This window comes from Erythrolamprus reginae, chromosome 2 (genome assembly GCF_031021105.1).
Source record: "Erythrolamprus reginae isolate rEryReg1 chromosome 2, rEryReg1.hap1, whole genome shotgun sequence".
Classification (NCBI taxonomy): domain Eukaryota; kingdom Metazoa; phylum Chordata; class Lepidosauria; order Squamata; family Dipsadidae; genus Erythrolamprus; species Erythrolamprus reginae.
The window spans coordinates 13,722,759-13,749,742 of record NC_091951.1 but is presented as its reverse complement, the minus strand read 5'-3'; the positions used below and the strand labels follow the sequence as shown (position 1 = coordinate 13,749,742).

General features: G+C 40.2%; 2 protein-coding genes across 2 annotated transcripts in view; both read left to right on the top strand.

Annotated features, from left to right (window-relative positions):
* The window catches only part of LOC139159147 (zinc finger protein 850-like), a 168,400-nt gene that overhangs the window by 54,367 nt on the left and 87,049 nt on the right, over positions 1-26,984 (top strand). The gene's annotated exons all lie outside the window — the stretch shown is intronic.
* LOC139159765 (vomeronasal type-2 receptor 26-like) lies at positions 11,706-26,506 on the top strand. Its single transcript, XM_070737143.1, has 5 exons — positions 11,706-11,987; positions 17,342-18,154; positions 21,810-22,037; positions 24,414-24,540; positions 25,596-26,506. Exons 1-5 carry the CDS (start codon positions 11,706-11,708, stop codon positions 26,504-26,506), a joined length of 2,361 nt encoding a protein of 786 aa, XP_070593244.1.

Genomic DNA, 26,984 nt, shown 5'->3' with positions numbered 1-26,984 from the left:
TCATCTTGCCTACAGAAATGGAGAGTTTGGGGTCAGGCAACATGGGACAAAAACCAGTTTCCTAGTGATGACAGAGATGCTTTTTGGTCCCATCAGGAATTGTCTTTCAATTCTAGCCTGCTGCTGTCATGTTTGCATGTGTCCCCATTGAAGCACTAAGCAGAACTAAAATGTCTTGTGAAAAAGGATGTGCTTAAAAATAAAAAACTGTAGCAGAGCAAAAATGGCATGTAGGACCCAAAAAGTGAAATTCAACCACACAGAAAAGAAAGAAAAATGCCAGATGATTTCAAAAGGAGCAGGAAATATAAAGTAAATTAGCCACATATAATGCTGGCAGCAAAGGTAGCCCACTATTCAAAAGAATTTGCTTGATTGACGACAACAAAATTAATGTTAAGGCCAATGGTTCTGGTAGAGTACTTGATTGTTCCTCTGAGGAAACTTTACTATCAGTAAAAAAATAATTATAATAGTCTTGTTGGAGAAATTGAGGTTCAAAAGGAGAGAGAAAAGGATTTAGGGATGGCTGCCTTATGAACCAGTTAGTCTGTCTGGTAGAAATTAATTTTATATAGAGAGGGAGAGATATCAAGTCTCAGGATAGCAATTAGCAATCATCTGCAGCTGTTGGATGACAGCCCATTGACCTTCTTCCTGCCCTTTTGGTTGCTCTGAATATCCGTCTCTCCCCCGGATTTCTCTTCAGCCCTTTTAAGATCCAGGGCGTTCAGGCTGGTCTTTGTGCCTAGCTAGCTTAGCTTCCTCTTTGTCCACTTCACATTAGACCAAGAGTCTAATAAAACAATATAAAGCATTCTCAAGAGGGATAGTCCTTTTTTAAATTTCTTTCTTGATTAAATCAGCTTCATTTAGTTGCCATCTCTCCTCCTTCCTTTTTTGAAGGCGGCCATTTCCCTCTCTCAGAACAGCCTCACTTCTTGACTGTTGAGCACTTTCTGAGGTAATAATTTGTTCCAGAATGTTCCTGTCAACTGTTTTTTCCACCCACATACTTGATTCCTTTCAGGAACTGTTTCCCTCCCGCCCCCATCTTAAGAGTTTCCTTCTGGGGTGGTGTGTGTATCCAGGTGTCCCCTCAAATGGGGGGCCATCATGCCCATTTGGGGGATGAGGGGCACATTATGACATTGATTTTGTAACTTTCTAACTAACATGTTACTTTGTACTTTAATTTGATTTATTTTCTCTCTTTTAAAATGAGGTTTGGGTTTATTAGCTTTGAACATTCCTAAACTGATAAACAGGCTAGAGACTAGCTCCAGATAAGAAAAAAGTTCCTTAGTACAAATTGGAAGTCTGTTTTATCTCTTTTGTGAATTCCAAACGACCTTTTTCTGCTACAATTTATGCCCTTGCTATTAGATCAGAGGTTTAGCCAACTTGACAGACACAGAGGCTTGAGTTTTAAACTGGAACATTTATTTCCTTACTTCAGCATCACAGCTATAATTCAGCAAAAAAACAGCAACTTGGCTTTCACAACTCCTTTTATACTGGAGCTGTCAAACAGCAACCAATAGGAATGCTCTATTCTCCCGCTCTTTGGCTTCTTACGCTTTAGCCAATCAGGCTTCAGCAGCCTTCCAGGCGGGTTGTAAATCGAGGACTTGGCTTTTCTGGTGGGGACGTAAGTCAAGGACTTAACACTTTCTGACGTCAGATGTCATTTTAATGAACTTTTGTGATATGATGGGATGCAAATATGTAACATACTTGACTATGTGTAACTGTTTTCCTATGCAAATGGAAGTTTGTTTTTATCCTGTACAATCAACTTTCCTCTTGCATTTACTTGGTTGTGTTAACTATAAAATTGAATGTAACACCGGGTTCGAGGTTCTCCTTTTTGCATAGGGAGATGAACAAAATTGGGAGAAACCACACTTAGCAGCAGTGACTGTGAGAGAGATCTCGGAGTTTTGGTGGATAACCAACTAAATATGAGCCAGCAAAGTGCAGCGGCGGCTAAAAAAGCCAACACAATTGTAAGCTGCATCAACAGTGAGATAGACTCCAAGACTAAGAAGGTACTAATACCACTCTATAATACCTTAGTTCAGTGATGGCGAACCTATGGCATGGGTGCCACAGGTGGCACGCAGAACTATATCTGCTGGCACGTGAGCTGTTAGCCTAGCTCAGCTCCAACGTGCATGTTTGTACCAGACAACTGATTTTTGGCTCATATAGAGGCTCTGGGAGTGCATTTTTGGCTTCCAGAGAGCCTCTGGGGGGCAGATGGTGTTCTGTTGGGCTCTCTGGTAGAATCCTCCCCAAAATTCACAGATACAATTTCAGACACACACACGTTTGAAAATTCAAAACAATGTTCTTTATAATGAAAATTCACTTAAACCAAGCCCTCTTTTGGTATAGCAAAGAGCACTCGTCTCCAAACAAACTGGTAATTTGTACAAGTCCCTTATTAGTTCTCTGATACTTAGCTTGCAGCTCTGAGGCAATTCACAGTCCTTCTTCTTTCACAAAGTGAAACACACTTTGCCCTGGTTTAGTTTCAAAGCGGGGAAAAATCAGCACACAAAAGGTCAAAGTCAGTAAAGCAGTCACGAAACACAACGATCAGATAATCCTCCACAATGGCCAAACCCACAGGCTGCTCTTTATAGCAGCCTCACTAATTACCACAGCCCCACCCAACCACAGGTGGCCTCATTTTCTTTGATAATAATCTCTCAGTTGTTGCCTATGCATCGCTCTATGCATGCGTGGCTATATCATTAACTCTTGTTCTGAATCCAAGGAGGAGCTAGATAATTGATCTCCTCCTGAGCTGTCTGCCACACTCTCCTCCTCCTTGTCACTCATGTCTTCTTGGTCAGAGGAGCCTTCATCAGCAGATTCCACCGGGGGCAAAACAGGCCTGTAGCATGTGGATGTCTCCCCCACATCCACAGTCCTTGGGGCAGGAGCTGGGCCAGAGCTAACCACAACAGATGGGGAGGGTGTTTTTACCCTCCTTCAGCTCCAGGGAAACCTTTGGAGCCTGGGGAGGGCGAAACAAAAGCCTACTGGGCCCACCAAAAGAGCGGGAGGAAGCTGTTTTTGCCTTCCCCAGGTATTGAATTATGGATGTGGGCACTTGCACATGCATGATACCACGCATTCACACTCTTTTGGCACCCGAGGAAAAAAAGGTTCACTATCACTTTCCTAGTCAGAGCACACCTAGAGTACTGCATTCGATTTTGGTCACCCCACTACAAAAAGGGCATTGAAACTCTAGAGAAAGTACAGAAAAGAGCAACTAAAATGATAAAGGGACTGGAAACCAAGACATACAAAGAGAGGTTGCTGAAACTGGGCATGGATAGTTTAGCAGAAAGGAGGGCCAGAGGGGACATGATAGCAGTATATAGATATTTGAGGGGTTGCCATGGAGAGGAGGGGGTCACAATATTTTCCAGGACACCAGAGGGTCAGACCAGGAGCAACAGATGGAAACTGACCAAGGAGAGATTCAACCTGGAGATAAGGAAGAACTTTCAGACGGTGAGAGCGATCAACCAGTGGAACAGCCTGCCAGGGGAGGCTGTGAACGCCCCATCACTCGGCACATTCAAAAGGAAATTGGACTGCCATCCGGCTGGGGTGGTATAGGGTTTCTTGCTTATTTTATTTATTTATTTAATTGATTGATTGATTGATTTTGTCCAATACACAATGAGGGTTTTAGTGGGTATACACATAGTAAAATACATGATGAAGGTTATAGAGGATATACTCATAGTAAAATATATCTAAAAAAGAATAGAAGAGAAGTTATAGGAATAGACATATCAATGAAAGAATAGAAGATGAGATATAGGAATAGAAGAAATGTATAGGAGATATAGGAGAGCAATAGGACAGGGGATGGAAGGCACTCTAGTGCACTTGTACTCGCCTCTTACTGACCTCTTGGGAATCTGGATAGGTCAACCGTGGATAATCTAAGGGTAAAGTGTTGGGGATTTGGGGATGACACTAGGGAGTCAGGTAATGAGTTCCACGCTTCGACAACTCGGTTACTGAAGTCATGTTTTTTACAGTCAAGTTTGGAGCGGTTAATATTAAGTTTAAATCTGTTGTGTGCTCTTGTGTTGTGGTTGAAGTTGAAGTAGTCGCCGACAGGCAGGACATTGCAGCATATGATCTTGTGGGCAATACTTAGATCTTAAGCAGGGGATTGGACTTAATAACCTGCAAGTTCCCTTTCAATTCTATCTATCTATCTATCTATCTATCTATCATCTATCTATCTATCTATCTATCTATCTATCTATCTATCTATCTATTTCCTTATGCATGTTTGAAGCATTATGACACACATTCTTCCTCCTTCTCTCCTCCCTCCCTCTCTCTTTCTCTTTTTGCACCAATGAGTTTGTGAACATCTACACAAACATGTTTTTCTGCAACGATGCACCTGCGCATCCAACCATGCGATCTTCAAGTTGGGAAAAGAATAATATTTCTTTCCCCTATAATTATCACAATGGGACCATTTTCTTATCCTTGCCTCAAACCCAAGGGCTGTTGTGTTGCAGTTGTTTGTTTAGCCTGTGTTCCAGAATGGCCTTGGGCTTCCAGCAATTTCAAAAATACTAGAATGGAGCACAAGGGAATATCTTGAAGTTGCCTTGAAAACGTTGGCAGAAACCTACATTTCCTGCCAATCCCTGGGAACTTGTGAGAAGAGTTTAAGGCATGGGTGTTCATCTGTATGAATGTGTGAAGTAAGCTTGCTCTCCATTCAACATTTCAAATTGGACTAAAACTCCATGCTGCTTGTTAAGATTGTGTGTGTGTTGGGCTGGTGGGATTGCTTGTTTCTTGGTATAATATTCAGCAGTGTTTCACCTGTCAGTACCAACTTTCGCAAATTATCTTTAACTTCCTGGGTCAGATTACAGGCTATTTTGAGACTAGTACCACAAAACGCATATTGTGCATATTATTTTGGAGCCCAAATCTTTATCTACAGTACAATAGAGTGTCTTGACAATTTAACCTTCGTAACTTTAACAGAGTGGGCTTCAACTCCCAGAACTCCCCTGTTAATAGTGGAATTCTTTTTAATATGATATGAAGTGATATAGCCAACATATTGCAAGGATTAACTGGTTGCCATCTCTTTGAGGCTTCTGATGTTTTGTCTTCAAGGCAAAACATAACTTCATAATGTTTTCCATTTTATATCTTGTGTTTTTATCTCTTCTGTTTTTATCCAAATGTGATGCGAATGTGCCATACGATAACTAATAAACTGGAATTACAGCAGTTCAAGTCCACCCAATTTTAAAGTTGCCACTCCCCCTCTAGTAAGTGTTCTTTGGCTCCCTATTTTATCTTCAGCTGTCCTTCTTCCCTTGAGCCTTCAGCTTCCACTGCCCAAAAGAAAAAGAAGATAAGAGCAAAATGCAAAATTATCAGGAAGGTATTGAAACAGTTTTCAATGTCTGAACCAAGCAAAACAAGAAACTTATCAAAAATGTTCTTTATAAATAATCTGGAGGGAGATTGCTGGGAACAGACATTTAGATCTGCTGGTTTAGTCCCATTTTTACTTCATTTCCAAGCAACTTCAAGATTCTTTGCAAGTGGAAAGTAGAATGAGAATAGATTGATCATTTTATTTATTCATAATATACATTGCTCAAAAAAATTAAGGGAACACTTAAACAACAAAGTATAACTCCAAGTAAATCAAAATTCTGTGGAATCAAACTGACCACCTAGGAAGCAACACTGATTGACAATCAATTTCACATGTTGTCAGCACATTCAACTTTGTACAGAACAAAGTATTCAATGAGAATATTTCATTCATTCAGATCTAGGATGTGTTATTTGAGTGTTCACTTTATTTTGAGCAGTATATAAAGAATACAGGTATGGCAAGCTTTTTTCTCATTAATTAGAAATATTCCCAGAACAGAGTTATATACCAGTAGTGCAAACTTTTGTAGGTTTATTCTTATATCCATATCAGAATAAGCACAGACACCACTCAATTCAGTATCGTCATTGATAGTCTCATGATCATTATTGAAGATAACAAAATAGAAAGACCTACAAATAGAAATAGAACAACTATGGCAAAGACAAGCAAGGATAGTACCAATAGTAATAGGCGCTTGGATGCAATCCCAAAACAACTGGAGCGGCACCTGAACACCATTGTCATTGACAAATTTGTCATCAGTCAATAACAGAAGGCAGCTTTATCTGGAACAGCTTCCAACATGCAACAATGTCTGTAACACCATCAAACATCCAGATTTGCCTATCCCATGTCCTTGGACTCGATAGGTAGACAAAAATGCCAAACCCAGTCTGACCATCTGGCTGGTCAGCGCCAGTGCAATGATTAATAATAATAATATTTCAGTTTTGTTTATTATTAATTACCAGCAAACACAAAAAAGTGGGAAATTTAACTGGGAAAATGTGATAAAAAGTAAGCAAAAAATAACCCAATGGGGGTGGCATACAAATCCAATGAATAAATAAATAAATAATAAATAAATAAAATAAATAAATAAATAAGGGAGAGAAAAATACAAACAACAAGCAAAAATGTATATTACAGTATCTGTCCGCCAGAATTCATCAGGTAGATATGCTGGCTGGGGAATTTTGGAGGTTGAAGTCCATACATCTTAAAATTAACGAGGTTGGAGAAAACACACATTTATAAAGTTTATTTATGGATATACAGTATATTAAAAGGTGCAAGCCTTTTTTTTAATAGCTAATGAAAACTATCCATAGGAGGAATCAGCATTTTCTTTTCAAAGTCCATCCCTAAGAGTTTCAAAGAGTTGCTAGAAGTAAATTCACCTTCCTTCCTATTCAGGAGTGGGGTTGCATTTATCTTCTTTCACTCCTAACGGCTTGACTCTCCTGCTAAGAATGAATTTGCATGTAGGTTCTTCAGTCCTAATCCAGTCCTTCAACCATTGCATTACACCAGGTGTCTCCAGTCTATTACTAAAGATAAAGAAATCTTTGAGTTTGGCTTGAGTCTACTTGAGACCACATGGACCTCTCAAGGTTTTTGTTGAAATACTACAGGAGTGATTTCCATTGAAACCTTTAACAGTTTAACAAAGTTGGAAGGGAGCTTGTAGGTCATCTAGTTCAACCCCACCCTCCACCCAAGCAGGACAACCCTACAACATTTCTGACAAATGGCATTCCAATCTCTTCTTGAAAATTTCCAGTGATGAAGCTTCCACAACTTCTGCAGGCAAGCTGCTCCATGGGTTGATTGTTCTCACTGTCAAAATTTCTCCTTATTTTTAGGCTGAATATTCCCTTGACCAGATTCCATCCATTATTCCTTGTCTGGCCTTCAGGTGCCTTGGAAAATAACTTGACCCTTTCCTCTCTCTGATGCTCATTTATCTTCTTGTAACTGAAATCTACAAATTTTCAAGTGGCCAAGGTTGAAAAACACTGTTATAAAATGATGTTTTTTATTTCCTTTCCAAGTCTACTACCAGGGAATTCCTGGTGATATTCCTACAACTTTAGCACCAAAAGGGGCAAGGAAAGCCCATCCAGTCCTAACCATTGCCCCATTCAGAATTATCTTTACCAAATTTCTTTACCAAATTTCCATTTTTTGGAAGACTTTGAGTGAATGACAAACCACCCTATCACATGACAGCCTATTACACTGGCTAAGTCAAACATTTGTCCTCTTCAGGATCAATCAAAGTCAACAAAGTGTTGCTACCATGCTGTGACTATATACTGCAAAAACCCCATAACCCAAACATGTTCTTTGTTCTGGAAATATCTTCCTCCTTGTGAAAGATTGGTGGACTCCCATCTGAGGCAGCTAAGACAAGGCAGAGATAACGGGAAAGGAGGTGACTTTGTGCCGCAATGGTCCCTCTCTCCTTTCTCTTCTTTTTCCTTCTTCCGCTGCTGTCCACAACATCCTATAAAGCCCTGAGGGCAAAATGCCCATTGAATCTAGTCCAAGATGGACACAAGGCTGCAAATTACTATAGACCTGGAACCTACATCATAAGTGGCATTGTCTCTCCAAAAATTGGTTCCTTTGAGCCATTCGTCTTCTCCAAGCCTCCTTGCTTGAAGCTTTATAGGTAATGTTGAGCCTCTGGAATGGTTGCGCCAATAGAAAATGCCTTTGTGTAACTGTGCAGGAAAACCTTTGCTGGGGAGGGGGAAAATAGAGCTTTAGTGGAGGGGAATTCTCAGATTTACTACCTTCATTGAGGAAGGTGTATTTTTCCTCCTGTGAGACTCCCCCCTCAATATTCACCCAACATCCAAATTAGAATAGGAATAGAATAGGAATAGAATAGGAATAGAATAGGAATAGAATAGGAATAGAATAGGAATAGAATAGGAATAGAATAGGAATAGAATAGGAATAGAATAGGAATAGAATAGAATTCTTTATTGGCCAAGTGTGATTGGACCCACAAAGAATTTGTCTTGGTGCATAAAAGAAAAGATAAGTTTGTCAAGAATTACAAAGTACCCTTAATGATAGTCTGGGTACAAATAAGCAATCAAACCATATTAGGAACCAGTCAATATAAGTCATAAGGATACATCCAACAAAGTTACAGTCCTACAGTCATTAGTGGGAAGAGATGGGTGATGGGAATGATAAGAAGATTATTAGAAGGGCAGACTTAGTAAGTAGTTTGACAGTGTTGAGGGAATTATTTGTCTAGCAGAGTGATGATGTTCGGGGGAAAAACTGTTGTGTTTAGTTGTTCTGGTGTGCAGTGCACTGCAGCGACGTTTTGAGAGAAGGAGTTGAAACAATTTATGTCCAGGATGCAAGGGAACAGTAAATATTATCACAGATCTATTTTTGACTAGTAAAGCTGTATCAGCAATTCCTGGGGCATTTTATTTATTTTCTAATAAAATTTATTGGTCACCCACCTTACCACAGATGTATGGTAACTATCACTTAACTGATATATTTGTGATTCCTGCCTCTGATGTTTCAGTATTTCAATGTCTGTATTTTTTTCTAATGTAGAAACCTTGTTAATCCACATCTCAATTTTCCAGTGTTAGGAACTGGCTAAAAATTAGTCTTCCCCTACAAAACACTTTGTGACCAATTCTTTTATTAAGGGAATCCGATACTTTTTCAGATCTTTTTCTGAGGAAGCCTGAAAAATAAATGTTGTTGCTTTACGGAACCTTCTCTGTGGCGGCCCTGACCCTCTGGAATCAGCTCCCTCCAGAGATTAGAACTGCCCCTACCCTCCTTGCCTTTCGTAAACTCCTCAATACCCACCTCTGTCGTCAAGCGTGTGGGAACTGAGACATCTCCCCCTGCCTATGTAGTTTTAGTGCATGATATGACTGTATGTATGTTTTTTATATTGGGGTTCTTTGCTTTTAGATTCTTAAATGTACAAGTGTTATTTTAAATTTTGAATTATTAGATTTGTCAATGTATATTGTTTTTGTCACTGCTGTGAGCCGCCCCGATTCTGCGGAGAGGGGCGGCATAAAAATCTAATTAATAATAATAATAATAATAATAATAATAATAATAATAATAATAATAATTCTTCATTTGATGGATTGATGTGCTGTCTGACATCAGTCTTGGTTCTTAACCATCACCTAGATAGATTTTCTCCAAAGATCCTATCCTTCAAAGTTGAGAAACATTGCTGTAGAGCATGAAAAAGCTCTAAATTTTACTAGGACCAAAATGACAATCTGATCATCTTTTTTTTTTTTTAATAAATTTTATTGATTTTATAAGTTTACAAAAAACAAACGTATAACAGTGCCCAGTGCATGTGCCCATCACCAAACAACACACACACCCCATCACCCCCACCACCCCTATAGAAGGATTCAAAGACTTTTGAATTATTTGTCTATCTATTGATCCTTGGCTCTATCTTGAACGCTTTTTTTTTTTACTAAAAGAGTGATTGTAGTTTATTTTTCGTATTTACATCACAGATTCTACTTAACATATAATCTTTTACCTTGTTCCATCGCACCATCAGCTTCTCTAGTTTATTCTCATCAAAATTATTTAATCTTATTTCCATAATTTCAAAGTGTATGTAATCCACCATGTACCAATACCAATTCTGTAGTGTCCATTTTGTAGAATCTTTCCATCCTAATACTATCACCGCTTGAGCACTTTCCAATGCTACAGTTTTAATTTCTTTAGATTCTCCTAGTTCCCTATATTTAATTAAGATTGCTGTTTCTTTTGTAATTATCCAATTAATATTTAACATTTTATTAATTTCATTCTGGACTACCTTCCAGAATTTCTGTATTTCTATACATTCCCAGATCATGTGCATAAAGATTCCTTTTTTCTGGCATCCATGCCAGCATTTACCTTTCTCTTTCCCCTGGTAATATGCAAGTTGTGCAGGTGTATAATACCACTTATGTAAGATTTTTCTTCTCATCTCTTTAACTCTCGTGTTTTTAATCTTATATATGTTTACTATTATTTCTTCCATTTCTCTTTCGTCTATTTGTAAGTCATCCTGCCAACATCTTGTTAGACTTTTAACTACCTCTTCTTGCCTCTGCAATAGCATTCTATATATGTTACTGGCTTGTCCTTTACTTTCATTTATCTTTACCCTTATTATTTTTTCCAAGTTATTTTCTTCTCGTAAGAAGGCTTCTTTATTCTCACTTTTATTTAAACATGTACATATTGCATTAATCTGCAACCATTGCTGTTTACCGATCAGCCATTCCAATCTAGTTCTACTAACTCTTCCATCTTTCTCATATAGCTGTTCCATTCTCATTACCCCTTTACTATTTAATATTTTAATGATTCTAATTAAATTAGCCTCATCCCCTATATTCAGTGCATGCAACGTTGATAGCTTGGATAACTTTATTCCACTTGTCCTCTGCCATTTAAGCCATATTTCTAAACATGCTTTAAAAGAATCGCTTAGGGTACTGATTTCAATTCTATTCCAATTTTTAAATAATAATTCTTTATTATTTATATTATTAATTTCTCTTTCTAATTCTACCCATTTCTTTCCCCCCCATAGCTGTAGCTCGATTAACCTTTCAATTTGAAATGCATTTCTATATATTACTAGAGATGGGCTTCCCCAACCTCCTTCTTTTTCTTGTGCATACTGCCAATGCTTCCTTATTCTAGATTTTTTCTCTCCTTCAATCCAAAAGTTTAGTCTATTATCCCATTCTCTTAATTTTGCCTCAGGAAAACTGCCCGGTAAAACTTGAAACAAATACATCATCTTTGGTATTATCATCATCTTAAGGGCCCTTATCTTAGCCATTCTTCCTAAATTTTTTCCCTTCCAATTTTTGATCTGCTTCTGGATTTTTTTCCATATTAAGTTATAATTGGCCGTTGTTATTTTGGATGGATTTTTAAATAACCAAATTCCCAAATATTTCATTTTTTTACAACCTAGTTTCAATCCTGAAATTTTTTGAATTTCAATTTGCTCTTTGGGGCCAGTATTTAAGCATATTATCTCTGACTTTTCTATATTAACCTTAAGCCCAGATTGATCTTTAAATTCTTGAAGTAATATCATTATTTTTTTCATCATTTCAATTGGGGTTTCAGACATTACTATAGCATCATCTGATCATCTAACTATACTTATATTTTTGGCAGTGAGTCACAAATGAGATTTTGGCACGTGCTATCCTTCTGGTTTGCCATTCAGGAGATCAGTCAGAATTCTGGGCTCTCACCAAACATTACCCTGGGCTACAATCTCTACGAGAACTACTCTAATAAAAGAATTACTTCTGATGCCGTAATAGATCTGTTCGCTGATGGGAAAAGCAGTATCCCCAACTTCAGCTGTGGGAAACCAAATCATCTGCTTGCTGTTTTGGAACGGGCTGACTCTGAAATTGCCAACCAAATTGCTAGTCTTCTTAGCATCTATAAAATCCCACAGGTAGGAATTGGAATACTGTCAGGTTTGTCCCAGCTTGGGTATTTAGGAAAGAAAGACCCTCAACTCCACTTATAGCAAAACATAGAAACATAGATATACGTACTTTTACTAAAGCCAAGTGTTACAGCATAAGCAAAGCTGGAACTGAATATTCCTGCTCAAACATGCCTTTCCACCATTTCCTGGAACCCCACCTCTTGACCAGTTCCAATAGTATTTGAATTTGAAAGTTAGCACCTCTTTGGAGTAGTTTCGCATTCTAGTCTCACAGTCATGTCCTTGGATATGCTGGCTTTTCCACATTGGCACCTCTGATTCCTATCATCCTCTCCTCCCTCCCTCCTTATATTCCCTTCCTTCACCTTGCTCTGTCGGGCTCCCTGGTACACTCCTCCCAAAAATGCACAGGTACAAATTTCAGACACACACACACGTTTGAAAATTCAAAACAATGTTCTTTATAATGAAAATTCACTTAACCTAAGCCCTCTTTTGGTATAGCAAAGAGCACTCATCTCCAAACAAACTGGTAATTTGTACAAGTCCCTTATCAGTTCTGTGATACCTAGCTTGCAGCTGTGAGGCAATTCACAGTCCTTCTTCTTTCACAAAGTGAAACACACTTTGCTCTGGTTTAGTTTCAAAGCGGGGAAAAATCAGCACACAAAAGGTCAAAGTCAGTAAAGCAGTCATGAAACACAAGGATCAGATAATCCTCCACAATGGCCAAACCCACAGGCTGCTATTTATAGCAGCCTCACTAATGACCACAGCCCCACCCAACCACAGGTGGCCTCATTTTCTTTGATAATAATCTCTCAGTTGTTGTTGCCTATGCATTGCTCTCCGCATGCGTGGCTGTATCATTAACTCTTGTTCTGAATCCAAGGAGGAGCTAGATAATTGATCTCCCTCTGAGCTGTCTGCCACACTCTCCTCCTCCCTGTCACTCATGTCTTCTTGGTCAGAGGAGCCTTCATCAGCAGATTCCACCGGGGGGCAAAACAGGCCTGCAGCATGTGGATGTCTCCCCCACATCCACAGTCCTTGGGGCAGGAGCTGGGCCAGAGCTAACCACAACACACCCTTCCCTCATTTTATGGCAGGATGCCAGTGAAGCAAAGCAGCCTGTAGTGTTTACAATGGCAGACCTGACAAATACTATTCAAAATACCATACAAGAGGACAACAATCAATAGTGTAGATTTTATTTATTATTATTATTATTATTATTATTATTATTATTATTATTATTATTATACCAAACCTTCCCCTATGTCACTCACAAACATATTAAAAAGAATAGGACCCAGAACAGACCCTTGTGGCACACCGCTTGTAACCTGACTCTGCTCAGAATACTCGCCGTTAACAATAACTCTCTGATGTCTACGCTTCAGCCAGCTGCAATGGATTTGAAGCTGGCTGAAGCGTAGACATCAGAGAGTTATTGTTAATGGCAAGTATTCTGAGCAGAGTCAGGTTACAAGCGGTGTGCCACAAGGGTCTGTTCTGGGTCCTATTCTTTTTAATATGTTTGTGAGTGACATAGGGGAAGGTTTGGTAGGGAAGGTTTGCCTATTTGCCGATGACTCTAAAGTGTGCAATAGGGTTGATATTCCTGGAGGCATCTGTAATATGGTAAATGATTTAGCTTTACTAGATAAATGGTCAAAGCAATGGAAACTGCAGTTTAATGTTTCCAAATGTAAAATAATGCACTTGGGGAAAAGGAATCCTCAATCTGAGTATTGTATTGGCAGTTCTATGTTAGCAAATACTTCAGAAGAAAAGGATTTAAGGGTAGTGATTTCTGACAGTCTCAAAATGGGTGAACAGTGCAGTCAGGCGGTAGGGAAAGCAAGTAGGATGCTTGGCTGCATAGCTGGAGGTATAACAAGCAGGAAGAGGGAGATTATGATCCCGCTATATAGAATGCTGGTGAGACCACATTTGGAATACTGTGTTCAGTTCTGGAGACCTCACCTACAAAAAGATATTGACAAAATTGAACGGGTCCAAAGACAGGCTACAAGAATGGTGGAAGGTCTTAAGCATAAAACGTATCAGGAAAGACTTAATAAACTCAATCTGTATAGTCTGGAGGACAGAAGGAAAAAGGGGGACATGATCGAAACATTTAAATATATTAAAGGGTTAAATAAGGTCCAGGAGGGAAGTGTTTTTAATAGGAAAGTGAACACAAGAACAAGGGAACACAATCTGAAGTTAGTTGGGGGAAAGATCAAAAGCAACATGAGAAAATATTATTTTACTGAAAGAGTAGTAAATCCTTGGAACAAACTTCCAGGAGACGTGGTAACTAAATCCACAGTAACTGAATTTAAACATGCCTGGGATAAACATATATCCATCCTAAGATAAAATACAGAAAATAGTATAAGGGCAGACTAGATGGACCATGAGGTCTTTTTCTGCCGTCAGACTTCTATGTTTCTATGTTTCTATTAATTAGATTTGTATGCCGCCCCTCTCCGTAGATTCGGGGCGGCTTACGCCAATGATAAAAACAATATATAATGACAAATCTAATAGTTATTTTGTGATTTCTCCAGGCTAGGGGTAAAAAAGACTGGTGTGCGCTCACAATAAGCTTAGAATTGTTTTTCAAAGAAATAAAAACAACACCCACTTTTAACATAATAATCAAATGAGAAAACCTTGATATGCTTACTCTCATTTTTTTGCCCCCCAAAACATGATTTCCAAAAGATCTTTTTTGTTTTTGTCTTCTGTACAATCATGTCTTATTCTTAAAGAATCTTGGCACGTTTTTCAGAAGTGGCTTGTCATTGTGTCATTCCTACATCTAATGGGCTAGAAAATTACAGTCCCAAAGCTCCCTTTTTCCCAAAACAATATGATTCCCAAGCAGTTGTCCATCCCTAATTGGAGGTAGAAAGACAGTTTTGGTGTAACGATTAAAGACATCACACAAATTGGCACAAAATGGCACAAACCCAGTTAAGTCTGTCTTAACTGTTCCATCTGTCTGGAACCCATACCACATCTCGGACATCAACACCCTTGAAAATGTCCAAAGATACTTCACCAGAAGAGCCCTTCACTCCTCCACTCGAAACAGAATACCCTACGAAAGCAGACTATCAATCCTAGGTCTAGAAAGCTTAGAACTAAGTATTGGCCACAAGATCATATGGTGCAACGTTCTACCTGTCAATGACTATTTCAGCTTCAATTGCAACAACACAAGAGCACGCAACAGATTCAAACTTAATATTAACCTCTCCAAACTTGACGGTAAAAAATATGACTTCAGCAACTGAGTTGTCGAAGCGTGGAACTCATTAACTGACTCAGTAGTGTCAACCCCTACCCCCAACATTTTCCCCTTAGACTATCCACGATTGACCTCTCCCGGTTCCTTAGAGGTCAGTAAGGGGCGTGCATAAGTGCACCAGTGTGCCTTCCGTCCCCTGTCCAATTGTCTCTCCTTATCTCATTTATCTTTTCTTCCTTTCAAATATGTTCACCTATACTTTTATATCTTCGGAGAGGGGCGGCATACAAATCTAAGTAATAAATAAATAAATAATAAATATCTTTTCTTCTATTCATTTCTTGCTTATATTATTACATATCTTTCTCTTCAATGTGTATTATGTATTGGACAAAATAAATAAATAAATAAAAATAAAATAAGTGACCTTGGCCAGTCCTGGTCACTTGTTTCTAGGAAGAAGAAACCATTTCCAAAAAACCTGTGAAAAAATACTGAAGGGATAAGGCCAATGCTGACTCCCTGCTTGCACATATCTAGGCCCAAAAGATGGTTATTCTTGTTGTGTTCCTTTGTCATTGTTTATTTTATTCAATTATTTCACTTCTGTTGTATTTATATGTTTGTTTCATTTCCCCCCTTTTTATTATTGTAAGCAGCTGGAGTAGCCCTACAGCAAGATAGGCGGCAAATAAATTTAACTAATTAACTAAATAATAAACAAGTAGTGTAGTGTCCTAGTGGGGAAAACACTCACCTTCCATTCAGAAGGTTAAGAATTTAATTCTAGGCAGCAGCAATTAGGGCACAAAGAAAAAATATTTTTTTGAATTTTAACATGCCTGGGCTAAACATATATCCAAAGGAAACTCAATGACTTAGTTATTGAGATAAAAGGGAGATAAAAGGGAGTGTACAAAAGCAGTTGTAGATTCTCAGGGGGGTGAAATTGAAACTAACATGATTGAAATATTCCTGTCTTCCACGTTTTGTATCACAGTGGAGTTGGAAGCTCAATTATTCTAAAGGAAAAAGATACATGTTAGTGGATTTTCCTAGGGACTTCACTTTGAGAAATAAAACAATTGATTCATGTTGTACTACAACTTGATTTTTAAGCTTTCCAGGTTTACTGAATGGCACCACTGTAACTCTTTGATTTAAAATAAATATCATTTTGTGAGCCGCCCCGAGTCTCCGGAGAGGGGCGGCATACAAATCTAATAAATTATTATTATTATCATTTATTATTATATCCATCCTAAGATAAAATACAGAAAATAGTATAAGGGCAGACTAGATGGATCATGAGGTCTTTTTCTGCCATCAGTCTTCTATGTTTCTATGTTTCTATATCTGCTGCGAACTCTGTGAAAGCATCCAGTCACTCTAATTCTACCCTGAAATAAGGGATTACATAAAAAGGGAGTAAAGGGAATAATTATGTAATTAATTAAATTGCTACCCTATAATACAAGTTACAGTTTGAAATAAAACAAATGGAGAGCAATGTTAAACAATTCCTTTTTTTCCCCAATGAACTCATAAAATTTGGATCTTTGTTCAAATTGGTCATAAACTTTAAAGCCCAACATGGCATTGGACCAGATTACCTCCGGAACCGCCTGCTACCGCACAAATCCCAGCGACCAATAAGGTCCCACAGAGTTGGCCTTCTCTGGGTCCCGTCGACTAAACAATGTTGTTTGGCGGGCCCCAGGAGAAGAGCCTTCTCTGTGGCGGCCCCGGCCCTCTGGAACCAACTCCCCCCGGAGATTAGAATTGCCCCTACCCTCCCTGTCTTTCGTAAACTACTCAAGACTCATTTATACCGCCAGGCATGGGGGAGTTGAGATATTCCTTCCCCCTAGGCCATTACAAGTTATGCATGTTATGTTTGTGTGTATGTTTGGTTTTATAAATAAGGGTTTTTAGTTGTTTTATTATTGGATCGTCACATGTTGTTTTTATCATTGTTGTTAGCCACCCCGAGTCTACGGAGAGGGGCGGCATACAAATCCAATAAATTATTATTATTATTAATTATTATTAATTGTAATTTTTTTTTTGGTCTTCTTTTGGGATTCTTTAGGTTAGTTATGGACTGGCTCCTTCTCTTCAAAGTGATAAATCACAATTCCCCTTTTTTTATCGCATGGTTCCGAAAGAAGAAACCCAGTACGAAGGGATTGTCCGACTGCTCCTGCACTTTGGATGGACATGGATTGCTTTATTTGCTCCCGATAACGCCAATGGAGAACGGTTCATTAGGACGTTGCCCTCCATGCTGAACCAGAATGATATTTGTGTTGCCTTCTTGAGACGATATTCCCGAATGATTTCGTACACAAGGACATTTCAAAGTGTACCAGCCAACCTGTGGAAACAAGTCTACATATTTTTATGTTATGCAGACACAGACTTTGCTTTTGGTCCAATTATCCGTTTTCATCAAATCTTCAACAGCCACTTTGATTCAACAATGGAAAAAGTCTGGATCACGACAATTGTGGGAGATGTCAAGCTAATCTTGGCTTATTCGCCTTTTTTATTCCAGCATATCCAAGGTTCCTTTTCCTTAGACAAGTCAAGCACAAGGACAACATTTGATTCTCATGAGCCCCGTTCCCTCTCCCTGGAAACATTTTGGAAAGAAGCATTCTCCTGCTCCTATTCAAAGCTGAGTCTGTCGGTGAAAGGTTGGAGAAGATGCAAGGAGAATGGGCATGTGGAGACCTTGCCTCCCCAGGAGCTTGAAAGAGTCCTGTCCCAAGACAAATACACCATTTATAACACTATTAAAATTGTGGTATGGGGTTTACAGGTTTCCCTTATGTCCAGATCCAGGAGGAACCTGGGGTCAAGGCAAAATAGGTTGGATGCTTCCAAGTTGCAACCATGGCAGGTATTCTCCTCAACTTATTTATTTATTTATTTTATTTATTTATTTATTAGATTTGTATGCCGCCCCTCTCCGTAGACTCGGAGCGGCTCACAACACAATAAAACAGTTCATAACAAATCTAATAATTTAAAGATTTAAAATATTTTTAAAACCCCATTATTAAGCAGACATACGTACAAACATACCATACATAAATTGTATAGGCCCGGGGGAGATATCTCAGTTCCTCCATGCCTGACGACAAAGGTGGGTTTTAAGGAGTTTGTGAAAGGCAAGGAGAGTGGGGGCAGTTTTAATCTCTGGGGGGAGCTGGTTCCAGAGAGGCGGGGCTGCCACAGAGAAGGCTCTTCCCCTGGGGCCCGCCAAACGACATTGTTTTTTTGACGGGACCCGGAGAAGGCCCACTCTGTGGGACCCAATTGGTCGCTGGGATTCGTTCGGCAGAAGGCGGTCCCGGAGATATTCTGGTCCCATGCCATGGAGGGCTTTATAGGTCATAACCAACACTTTGAATTGTGACCTGAAATTGATCAGCAACCAATGCAGACTGCGGAGTGCTAGTGTAACATGGGCATACCTTGGGAAGCCCATGATTGCTCTGGCAGCTGCATTCTGCACGATCTGAAGTTTCCGAACACTTTTCAAAGGTAGCCCCATGTAGAGAGCATTACAGTAGTCGAATCTCGAGGTGATGAGGGCATGAGTGACTGTGAGCAGTGAGTCCCGGTCCAGATAGGGCCACAACTGATGCACCAGGCGAACCTGGGCAAACGTCCCCCTTGCTACAGCTGAAAGATGGTTCTCTAATGTGAGCCGTGGATCGAGGAGGACGCCCAAGTTGCGGACCCTCTCTGAGGGGGTCAATAATTCCCCCCCCGGGTGATGGACAGACAGATGGAATTGTCCTTGGGAGGCAAAACCCACAGCCACTCCGTCTTATCCAGGTTGAGTTTGAGTCTGTTGACACCCATCCAGGCCCCAACAGCCTCCAGGCACCGGCACATCACTTCCACTGCTTCGTTGATTGGACATGGGGTGGAGATGTAAAGCTGGGTATCATCAGCGTACTGATGATACCTCACCCCATGCCCTTGGATGATCTCACCCAGCGGTTTCATGTAGATATTGAATAGCAGGGGGGAGAGGACCGACCCCTGAGGCACCCCACAAGGGAGAGACCTCGGGGTCGACCTCTGACCCCCCACTAACACCAACTGCGACCGACCGGAGAGGTAGGAGGAGAACCACTGAAGAACAGTGCCTCCCACTCCCAACCCCTCCAGCCAGCGCACTTGTCTCCTTCCTTGTCTCCTTCCAAAGAATCTCACTTTACAAAGAGTTCTTCTGACTTGCTTATTATTCCTAGAATGCACAAGTAGTCCTCAACTTACAAACAGGCATGGGTTTCAGCAGTTTCTGACCAGTTCTGGAGAACTGGTATGGAAATTTTGAGTAGCTCAGAGAACCGATACATACCATTTCTGACTGGCCCAACCCTCATATATACACTGCCTCCTGAGTGCCAGCTGATCTGGAAAAAATGGGGATTTTGCAGTATCCTTCCCCTCCCATGCCCACAAAGCCATGCCCACCAATCCAATCCATGCACACAGAGCTGGTATTAAAAAATCTGAATCCCACCACCACTGCTAACATCCATAATGGAACCTGCCTATTATAAATGTAATTCCTGTTGGTCGTGAAGCAGTCCACCCATAAGATTTTGCAAGTCTTTTTGCAGCTATTGTTAAAGGAATGTTGCAGTCTTAAGGTGAGCTCATTGTTCACTATGGGACACTTTTGCCAAAAACCAGAGGAAAATGCTGGTTTTCAGCAAGTTATATTACCATGGAAAACTGCACGTGACTAAATATGTGGGCCAGTTGCCAAATATCTGACATGGTTATGTGACCATCAGGGGGCAACTATGGATCTTTGAATTCAGGATGTAAGTACCCCCAGAGCAATCTGTCATAATTTTCAATTGTTGCTGAGTGACTGGTCTTAAATCGAGTGCTACCAATAAATAATTTCATGAAAAATGACTATTTCGTTCTGAAAATTTGATTGTGTTCACACAGCTGGCTAAATTACAACAGCTAAAGACCAAACAAAAATCATTACACAATATACTAAGCATGTCATTTAGGGCAACGAACGACCCACAAACTTTTGGGTAGAAGGGACTGTTTCCGTGAGTTTTCAGAGGAGCGAAGGGCGCATGGTTTTTGTGTGCTGTTTGCATCTTGTGGATGGGGCTTTGCTTGTTTGCCCAATCCAGTTTCTGGTTTGCCAGAGACTAGTATTGATCCATGGGCCAGCAGTTGGTGACTCCTGGTTTAGGGTACTGGTATAAACCTAGCTATTTAAGTTAAGCTCACAAATGGTGATAATATGACCACGTTGTAAAGGCTTGCTGGTTGTAAAACACTCGCACCTCAATAATGTGGGGATGCTGAAACACTCATAAGTGCACGGACCACTCATAAAGGTTTCAGTTTTAGCACTGTTGAAACTTCTACACTCCCTTTTTTTTTTTTGTCCAATACACAATGAGGGTTTTAGTGGGTATATATCTATATACACAAAATAAAATAAATGATGAAGGTTATTAAGGAGATACTCATAATAAAATATATATAAGAAATAATAGAAAGAAGATAAAGTAATAGAACATATCAATGAAAGAATAGAAGAAGAGATATAGGAATAGAAGAAAGGTATAGGAGATATAAGAGAGCAATAGGACTGGGGACAGAAGGCACTCTAGTGCACTTGTACTCGCCCCTTACTGACCTCTTAGGAATCTGGATAGGTCAACCGTAAATAATCTAAGGGTAAAGTGTTGGGGGTTTGGGGATGACACTATGGAGTCTGGTAATGAGTTCCACGCTTCGACAACTCGGTTACTGAAGTCATATTTTTTACAGTCAAGTTTGGAGTGGTTAATATTAAGCTTAAATCTGTTGTGTGCTCTTGTGTTGTTGTGGTTGAAGCTGAAGTAGTCGCCGACAGGCAGGATGTTGCAGCATATGATCTTGTGGGCAATACTTAGATCTTGTTTATGGCATCTTAGTTCTAAACTTTCTAGGCCCAGGATTGAAAGTCTAGTCTCGTAGGGTATTCTATTTCGAGTGGAGGAGTGAAGGGCTCTTCTGGTGAAGTATCTTTGGACATTTTCAAGGGTGTTAATGTCTGAGATGCAATATGGGTTCCAAACAGATGAGCTGTATTCGAGGATGGGTCTGGCAAAAGTTTTGTAAGCTCTGGTAAGTAGTGTGAGATTGCCAGAGCAGAAGCTACGTAGGATTAGGTTTACAACTCTTGAAGCCTTCTTGGCTATATTGTTGCAATCAGTTTGATTGTGGCCATCCCAGCTAATGACAACAGGGTCGTCTTCCGAGGCTGGTGTCCCGAGGCTGGTGGCTGCTCCTTGGGGGTTTACGTTTCCCCAAACTACCGACTCGTGCCTCTCTTTCCCCCTGCCCTTCCAGGGCAGATCTGATCTGGTTCTGTTCAGTTCCAAGTCTCCAAACAGCTGGGATTTGGGACTTCCCATGGAGTGCAGGGAACTGTGACCTGTGACCTCCAAAAATCCTCTCCCTTTGTTTCATTATATAAAGTAATTCTTCTCTTGTTTTCTCCACCTTTCCAGCTTCACTCTTTCTTAAGAGAGATCCAATTTTTAAATGATTCCTCAAGCAGGCTCTACATGGACAAGGATGGCGAATTGGCAGCCAATTTTGACATTATGAACTGGGTGCAATTTCCCAATCAGACTCACAGCAGAGTGAAAATTGGGAGCATAGAAAAGGCAGCAGAGGCTGGACTCAAGTTCACTATCCATCCTGAGGCTATTTCATGGCCCTTGCAGTTTAATGAGGTAAAGAGCACCAAGATGATTAGGAGACTGGAGGCTAAAAGATATAAAGAATGGCTGCTGGAATTGGGTATGTCTAGTTTAATGAATAGGAGAAGAGGTGACATGATAGCAGTGTTTCAATATTTAAGAGGTTGCCACAAAGAAGGGAAGGGTCAACCTATTTTCCAAGCACCTGAAGTTAGGACAAGAAGCTTCTTTCAAAAATCAAAAACAGAAGCACATACAGATAACTGATTCACCAGGATTCAATACCATTAGCAGATTATTTCATCAAGTAAACACAAGCAGGAGTTTAGTTTCATTTCAGCAAAGAGTACAGAGAGTGCAGAGATGATTGGAGCCACACCCAGCCTTTAGCTTAAGTTTCGATTCTCTGCACAGACTCAGAAATGTTGAGTTATCATTAGCTGACTTAGTTGCTATGTTTCTTCATTGACTGACCTTGTCAACACTGGCTCTCCCAGTCATGAATATTCTAACAAAGCAATGGATGGAAACTATTCAAGGAGAGAAGCAACTTAGAATTAAGGTGACATACCCTAACAGTGAGAACAATTAATCAGTGAAAAGACTTGCATTAAATTGCTTAAGATGCTGCAACATTTGTAAGGGTACAAATGGTTGTAAGTCACTTTTTTCAATGCCATTGTGATGGTGTAGTGGTTAGAGTGCAGTACTGCGGGTTATGTCTGCTGACTGCCAGCTGCCAGCAGTTCGGCAGTTCGATTCTCACCGGCTCAAGGTTGACTCAGCCTTTCATCCTTCCAAGGTTGGTAAATGAGGATCCAGATCATTGAGGGCAATAGGCTGACTGTGTAAACTGCTTAGAGAAGGCTGTAAAAGTACTGTGAAGTGGTATATAAGTTTAAGTGCTATTGCTTTTGTAACTTGGAATGGCCAGTAAACAAATGGTTGTAATTCAAGGACTACCCATGTCATACAGAAGGCTTTGCCAATGCCTTCTTCCAGAAGTCCAGGTGGTCCCCCAACAAAGTGCCTGACCCAGTTCAGCTTTGGAGATTATCCAAGGTTGCCGTTGTTGTATCTCCTATGGCTGCCAATTGTGAGATAACAGTCTCAAGCCTTCCCAACCCAGTTACTGGCCCTTTGACTGGAAAGGCTAGGAGTCACAGTTTTGAGAAGGCTGATAGATTATATGCTGCAACGTCCTGCCTGTCGGTGACTACTTCAGCTTCAACCACAACATCACAAGAGCATACAACAGATTTAAACTTAATATTAACCGCTCTAAACTTGACTGTAAAAAATACAACTTCAGTAACCGAAGCATGGAACTCATTACCAGACTCCGTAGTGTGTCATCCCCAAACCTCCAACACTTTACCCTTAGACTGCCCACGGTTGACCTCTTCAGATTCCTAAGAGGTCAGTAAGGGGCATGCATAAGTGCACTAGAGTGCCTTCCGTCCTCTGTCCTATTGCTCTCCCTATATAAGAACATAACATAAGAACATAAGAAGAGCCATGCTGAATCAGGCCAAAGCCCATCGAGGTCCAGCATTCTGCGTCACACAGTGGCCCCACCAATTGTCCATGGGGATCTTGAGCAGAAAGCAAAGGCAAGACCCTCCCTTTCCCCTGACCCCCCAACAAATGGTACTCATGGGAATCCTGCCTGCCTCAACCAACATAGAGGCAGCACATGGACATCCGTTTCAATAACCACCAATACACTTGGCATCCATGAATGTGTCTAATCCTGCCTTGAAACTATCAAGGCTGACAGCTGTCACAACCTCTTCTGGAAGTGAATTCCATAAACCAATGACCCTCTGGGTGAAGAAATATTCCCCTTGATTTGTCCTCACTTTCTTTCTTATGAACTCTAGGGAGTGCCCCCTCTTGTCCTAGTATTGTGTGATAGAGAAAATATTTTTTCTCTATCCACCTTTTCTATCCCATGCATGATTTTATACACTTCGATCAAGTCACCCCTTAAACGCCATCTTTCAAGGCTGAAGAGACCAAGGCGTTGCAACCTGGTATCATAAGGGGAGGTGCTCCATTTCCTTTGTCATTCTTGTTGCCCTTTTTTGCATCTTCCTATATCTTTTTTTGCATCTCTTATATCTTTCTTCTATTCCTATATCTCTTCTTCTATTCTTTCATTTATATATTTTATCTTCTCTTCTATTCTTTCTTAGATATATTTTACTATGAGTATATCCACTATTACCTTCATTGTGTAATGGACAAAAATCAATAAATATAAATAAATAAATAAATAAATAAATAAATAAATAAATAAATAAATAAATATAAAAATATGCTAAGAGCTGCCAACTAGAATTCCATTCCATAGGCCAAAATTTCTTGTGATGTTTTCTTCTGGATGTATCTTGTCTCTGTTATTAGGTCACACCTTATTCCAAGTGCACCAAAAGCTGTAGGACTGGTTATGCCAAAGTAGCTCGAAAGGGGCAGCCGATCTGCTGCTATGATTGTGTCCCCTGCCCAGGAGGGACGATTTCCACTCAAGAAGGTAGGTAGCACTGATACATAGCCATTCTTTTGAAAGAAAGGGCAAGAATGCCCTTAGGCAGGCTCTAAATAAGTCTGTTACTCAACCTTGGTAACATTTGTGATGCATGGACTTCAACTCCCAGAATTCCGCAGCCTGTTGACTAGAGAATTCTGGAAGTTGAAGTCCATACATTTTCAAGTTACCAAGGTTGAGAAACACTGCTGGAGAAACTTCTCTATTTTTCTTATTGAAAAGTATCAGATTTTTGGACCTATAGTTCCATGTTATTAGTGAAGGAGAAAAGCATTGCATTTTTAGAAGTTTAATTCCAGGCTGATGGTACTGTCTCTGTCCCATGCTGTACTCCAGCTCTTACTTGGAATGTTTCCCCCCAAAATACAACTAAATCATGCATAGCATCAATTGACAGGTTAAATAGTGTTCTAAATACAGTACAGTGGTATCTCAGTACTTGGTTACTCCAAAACCCATCAAATTTGGTACTAGATGCATTTTAATGCAAAAATGTTGTCTTGATACTTGTTTGTTTGGTACTTGTCACATTGGGAAAGGGGGTAGCCACAGAGAACAGACAGAAAGTTGACTATGCCATTAAGGTGTCTGTCAAAGGAAGAGGAGGATGACCACAGAGGATGGACCGGAAGTGGGCCATGCTGGGAATGGCACTGTGATAGGAAAATACACATAGTAAGCCCAGCTGAAACAAAAGGTAATGTGGTAACTCACGTAGTTTGTTTTGTATCCTGTTGTTTTGAATCCTCATCATGGCTCTCTGAACCAATTAACAATGAGTACCAAGGACAAGGTACCACTGTATATTCCTAAAATAATTTGCATATTCCTTTTTCCAGAATGTTGCTTTCAAGTTTCCATTTTGGCTTGATGATCTTCTATCTAACAAACAATCAGGACTAACTCTGATTAGCTTTTCTGAGCTGAACTAAAGTTACCTAGTTGCTGCCATCTGCTGTGACAATTAAAGCAAATTTTATTGCAGATCTTATTGGGCTAGCATGCTGCATTAAAATGATCTTTTTTTTAATCCTCTTTAGATGCAGATCTTTGCATCCTGTGTGGGGACTATCAGCATCCAAACAAGGCTCAAGATCACTGTGTACCCAAGATTATAACTTTTCTCTCTTACGTTGAAAATTTAGGGATAATCCTTGCTTCCTTTGCATTGTTCTTGACCTTAGCGTCAGGGTTTGTGTTAGGAATTTTCATTAAATTCCTCGAAACTCCCATTGTCAAAGCCAACAACAGAGACCTCTCTTATGTCCTCCTTGTCTCCCTCCTGCTTTCTTTTTTGTCCTCCTTGCTCTTCATTGGCAAGCCAAGCAAAGCGACCTGCCTTCTCCGACAAACAGCCTTCAGCATCATCTTCTCAATTGCTGTCTCTTCTGTCTTGGCCAAAACAATCATGGTGGTGCTAGCTTTCTTGGCCACAAAGCCAGGGAATCGGGTAAGGAGATGGCTGGGGAAGACTTTGAGCAACACCATTGTCCTTTCCTGCTCCATTGTCCAAGTTGTTCTCTGTACAATTTGGCTGGGCTCTTCACCTCCCTTTCCTGACTCTGATATAAACTCTCAACCTGGAGTAATCAACCTGCAATGTAACGAAGGCTCTCTTGTCATGTTTTATGTTGCTCTTGGATACATGGGCTTTCTGGCTGCCATCTGCTTTTTGGTGGCGTTCCTAGCTAGGAATCTGCCTGGTGCCTTCAATGAAGCCAAGTTGATCACCTTCAGCATGCTGGTCTTCTGCAGCGTTTGGGTGTCTTTTGTGCCTACCTACTTGAGCACCAAAGGGAAATACATGGTGGCCGTGCAGATCTTCTCCATCTTGGCCTCCAGTGCTGGGTTGCTGGCCTGTATCTTTCTTCCTAAATGTTACATTATTGTACTGAGGCCTGGTTTAAATACAAAAGAGCAACTCATGATAAAAACGAGCAACGCAGTGTAATGAGGTGCTGCAAAATCCCTGAGGGGAACGATGTCTTCAGAGGGATTTACAGCACCCCCAGCCAGGCGGGTCACTCACAAACGTCAATCCTAGAAAGAAGACTTGGACACATCTCTCTCTGGGTGAAGTGACACAGTGTTGAGCTGTGCGCTTCCTTTTATTGGGAGCATATGCAAATGGAAATGATTACACGTACATGTCAACTGATATGCAAACATCTAATACAGCTTTCAAGTCCTTCCTATCACCATATGTCATGTAACCAATTTCCTTGAATAGTTTCCTATGACCAAATGTCTCTTACATCTAATTTCCTTGAGCAAATGTCCTTTCAAGTAATGTCCTTTCATGTAACTAATTTCCTTGAACCATTTGTCTTTATCACAGCTAATCTCTGTTCACCATGAGCAAATGTCCTTTCATCACAGTCTCATCCTGTTGTCTTCAAGCAATGTATATTGCATAGCTTTTATCTTTT

Bases quoted from the DNA above. Each gene is read 5' to 3' on its own strand.
- LOC139159765 (XM_070737143.1), top strand. From the start codon at position 11,706: ATGAGATTTTGGCACGTGCTATCCTTCTGGTTTGCCATTCAGGAGATC. The intron at 18,155-21,809 runs GTATTCTCCTCA...CCACCTTTCCAG, and splicing joins CCAAGTTGCAACCATGGCAG to CTTCACTCTTTCTTAAGAGA. The intron at 24,541-25,595 runs GTAGGTAGCACT...AATCCTCTTTAG, and splicing joins GACGATTTCCACTCAAGAAG to ATGCAGATCTTTGCATCCTG.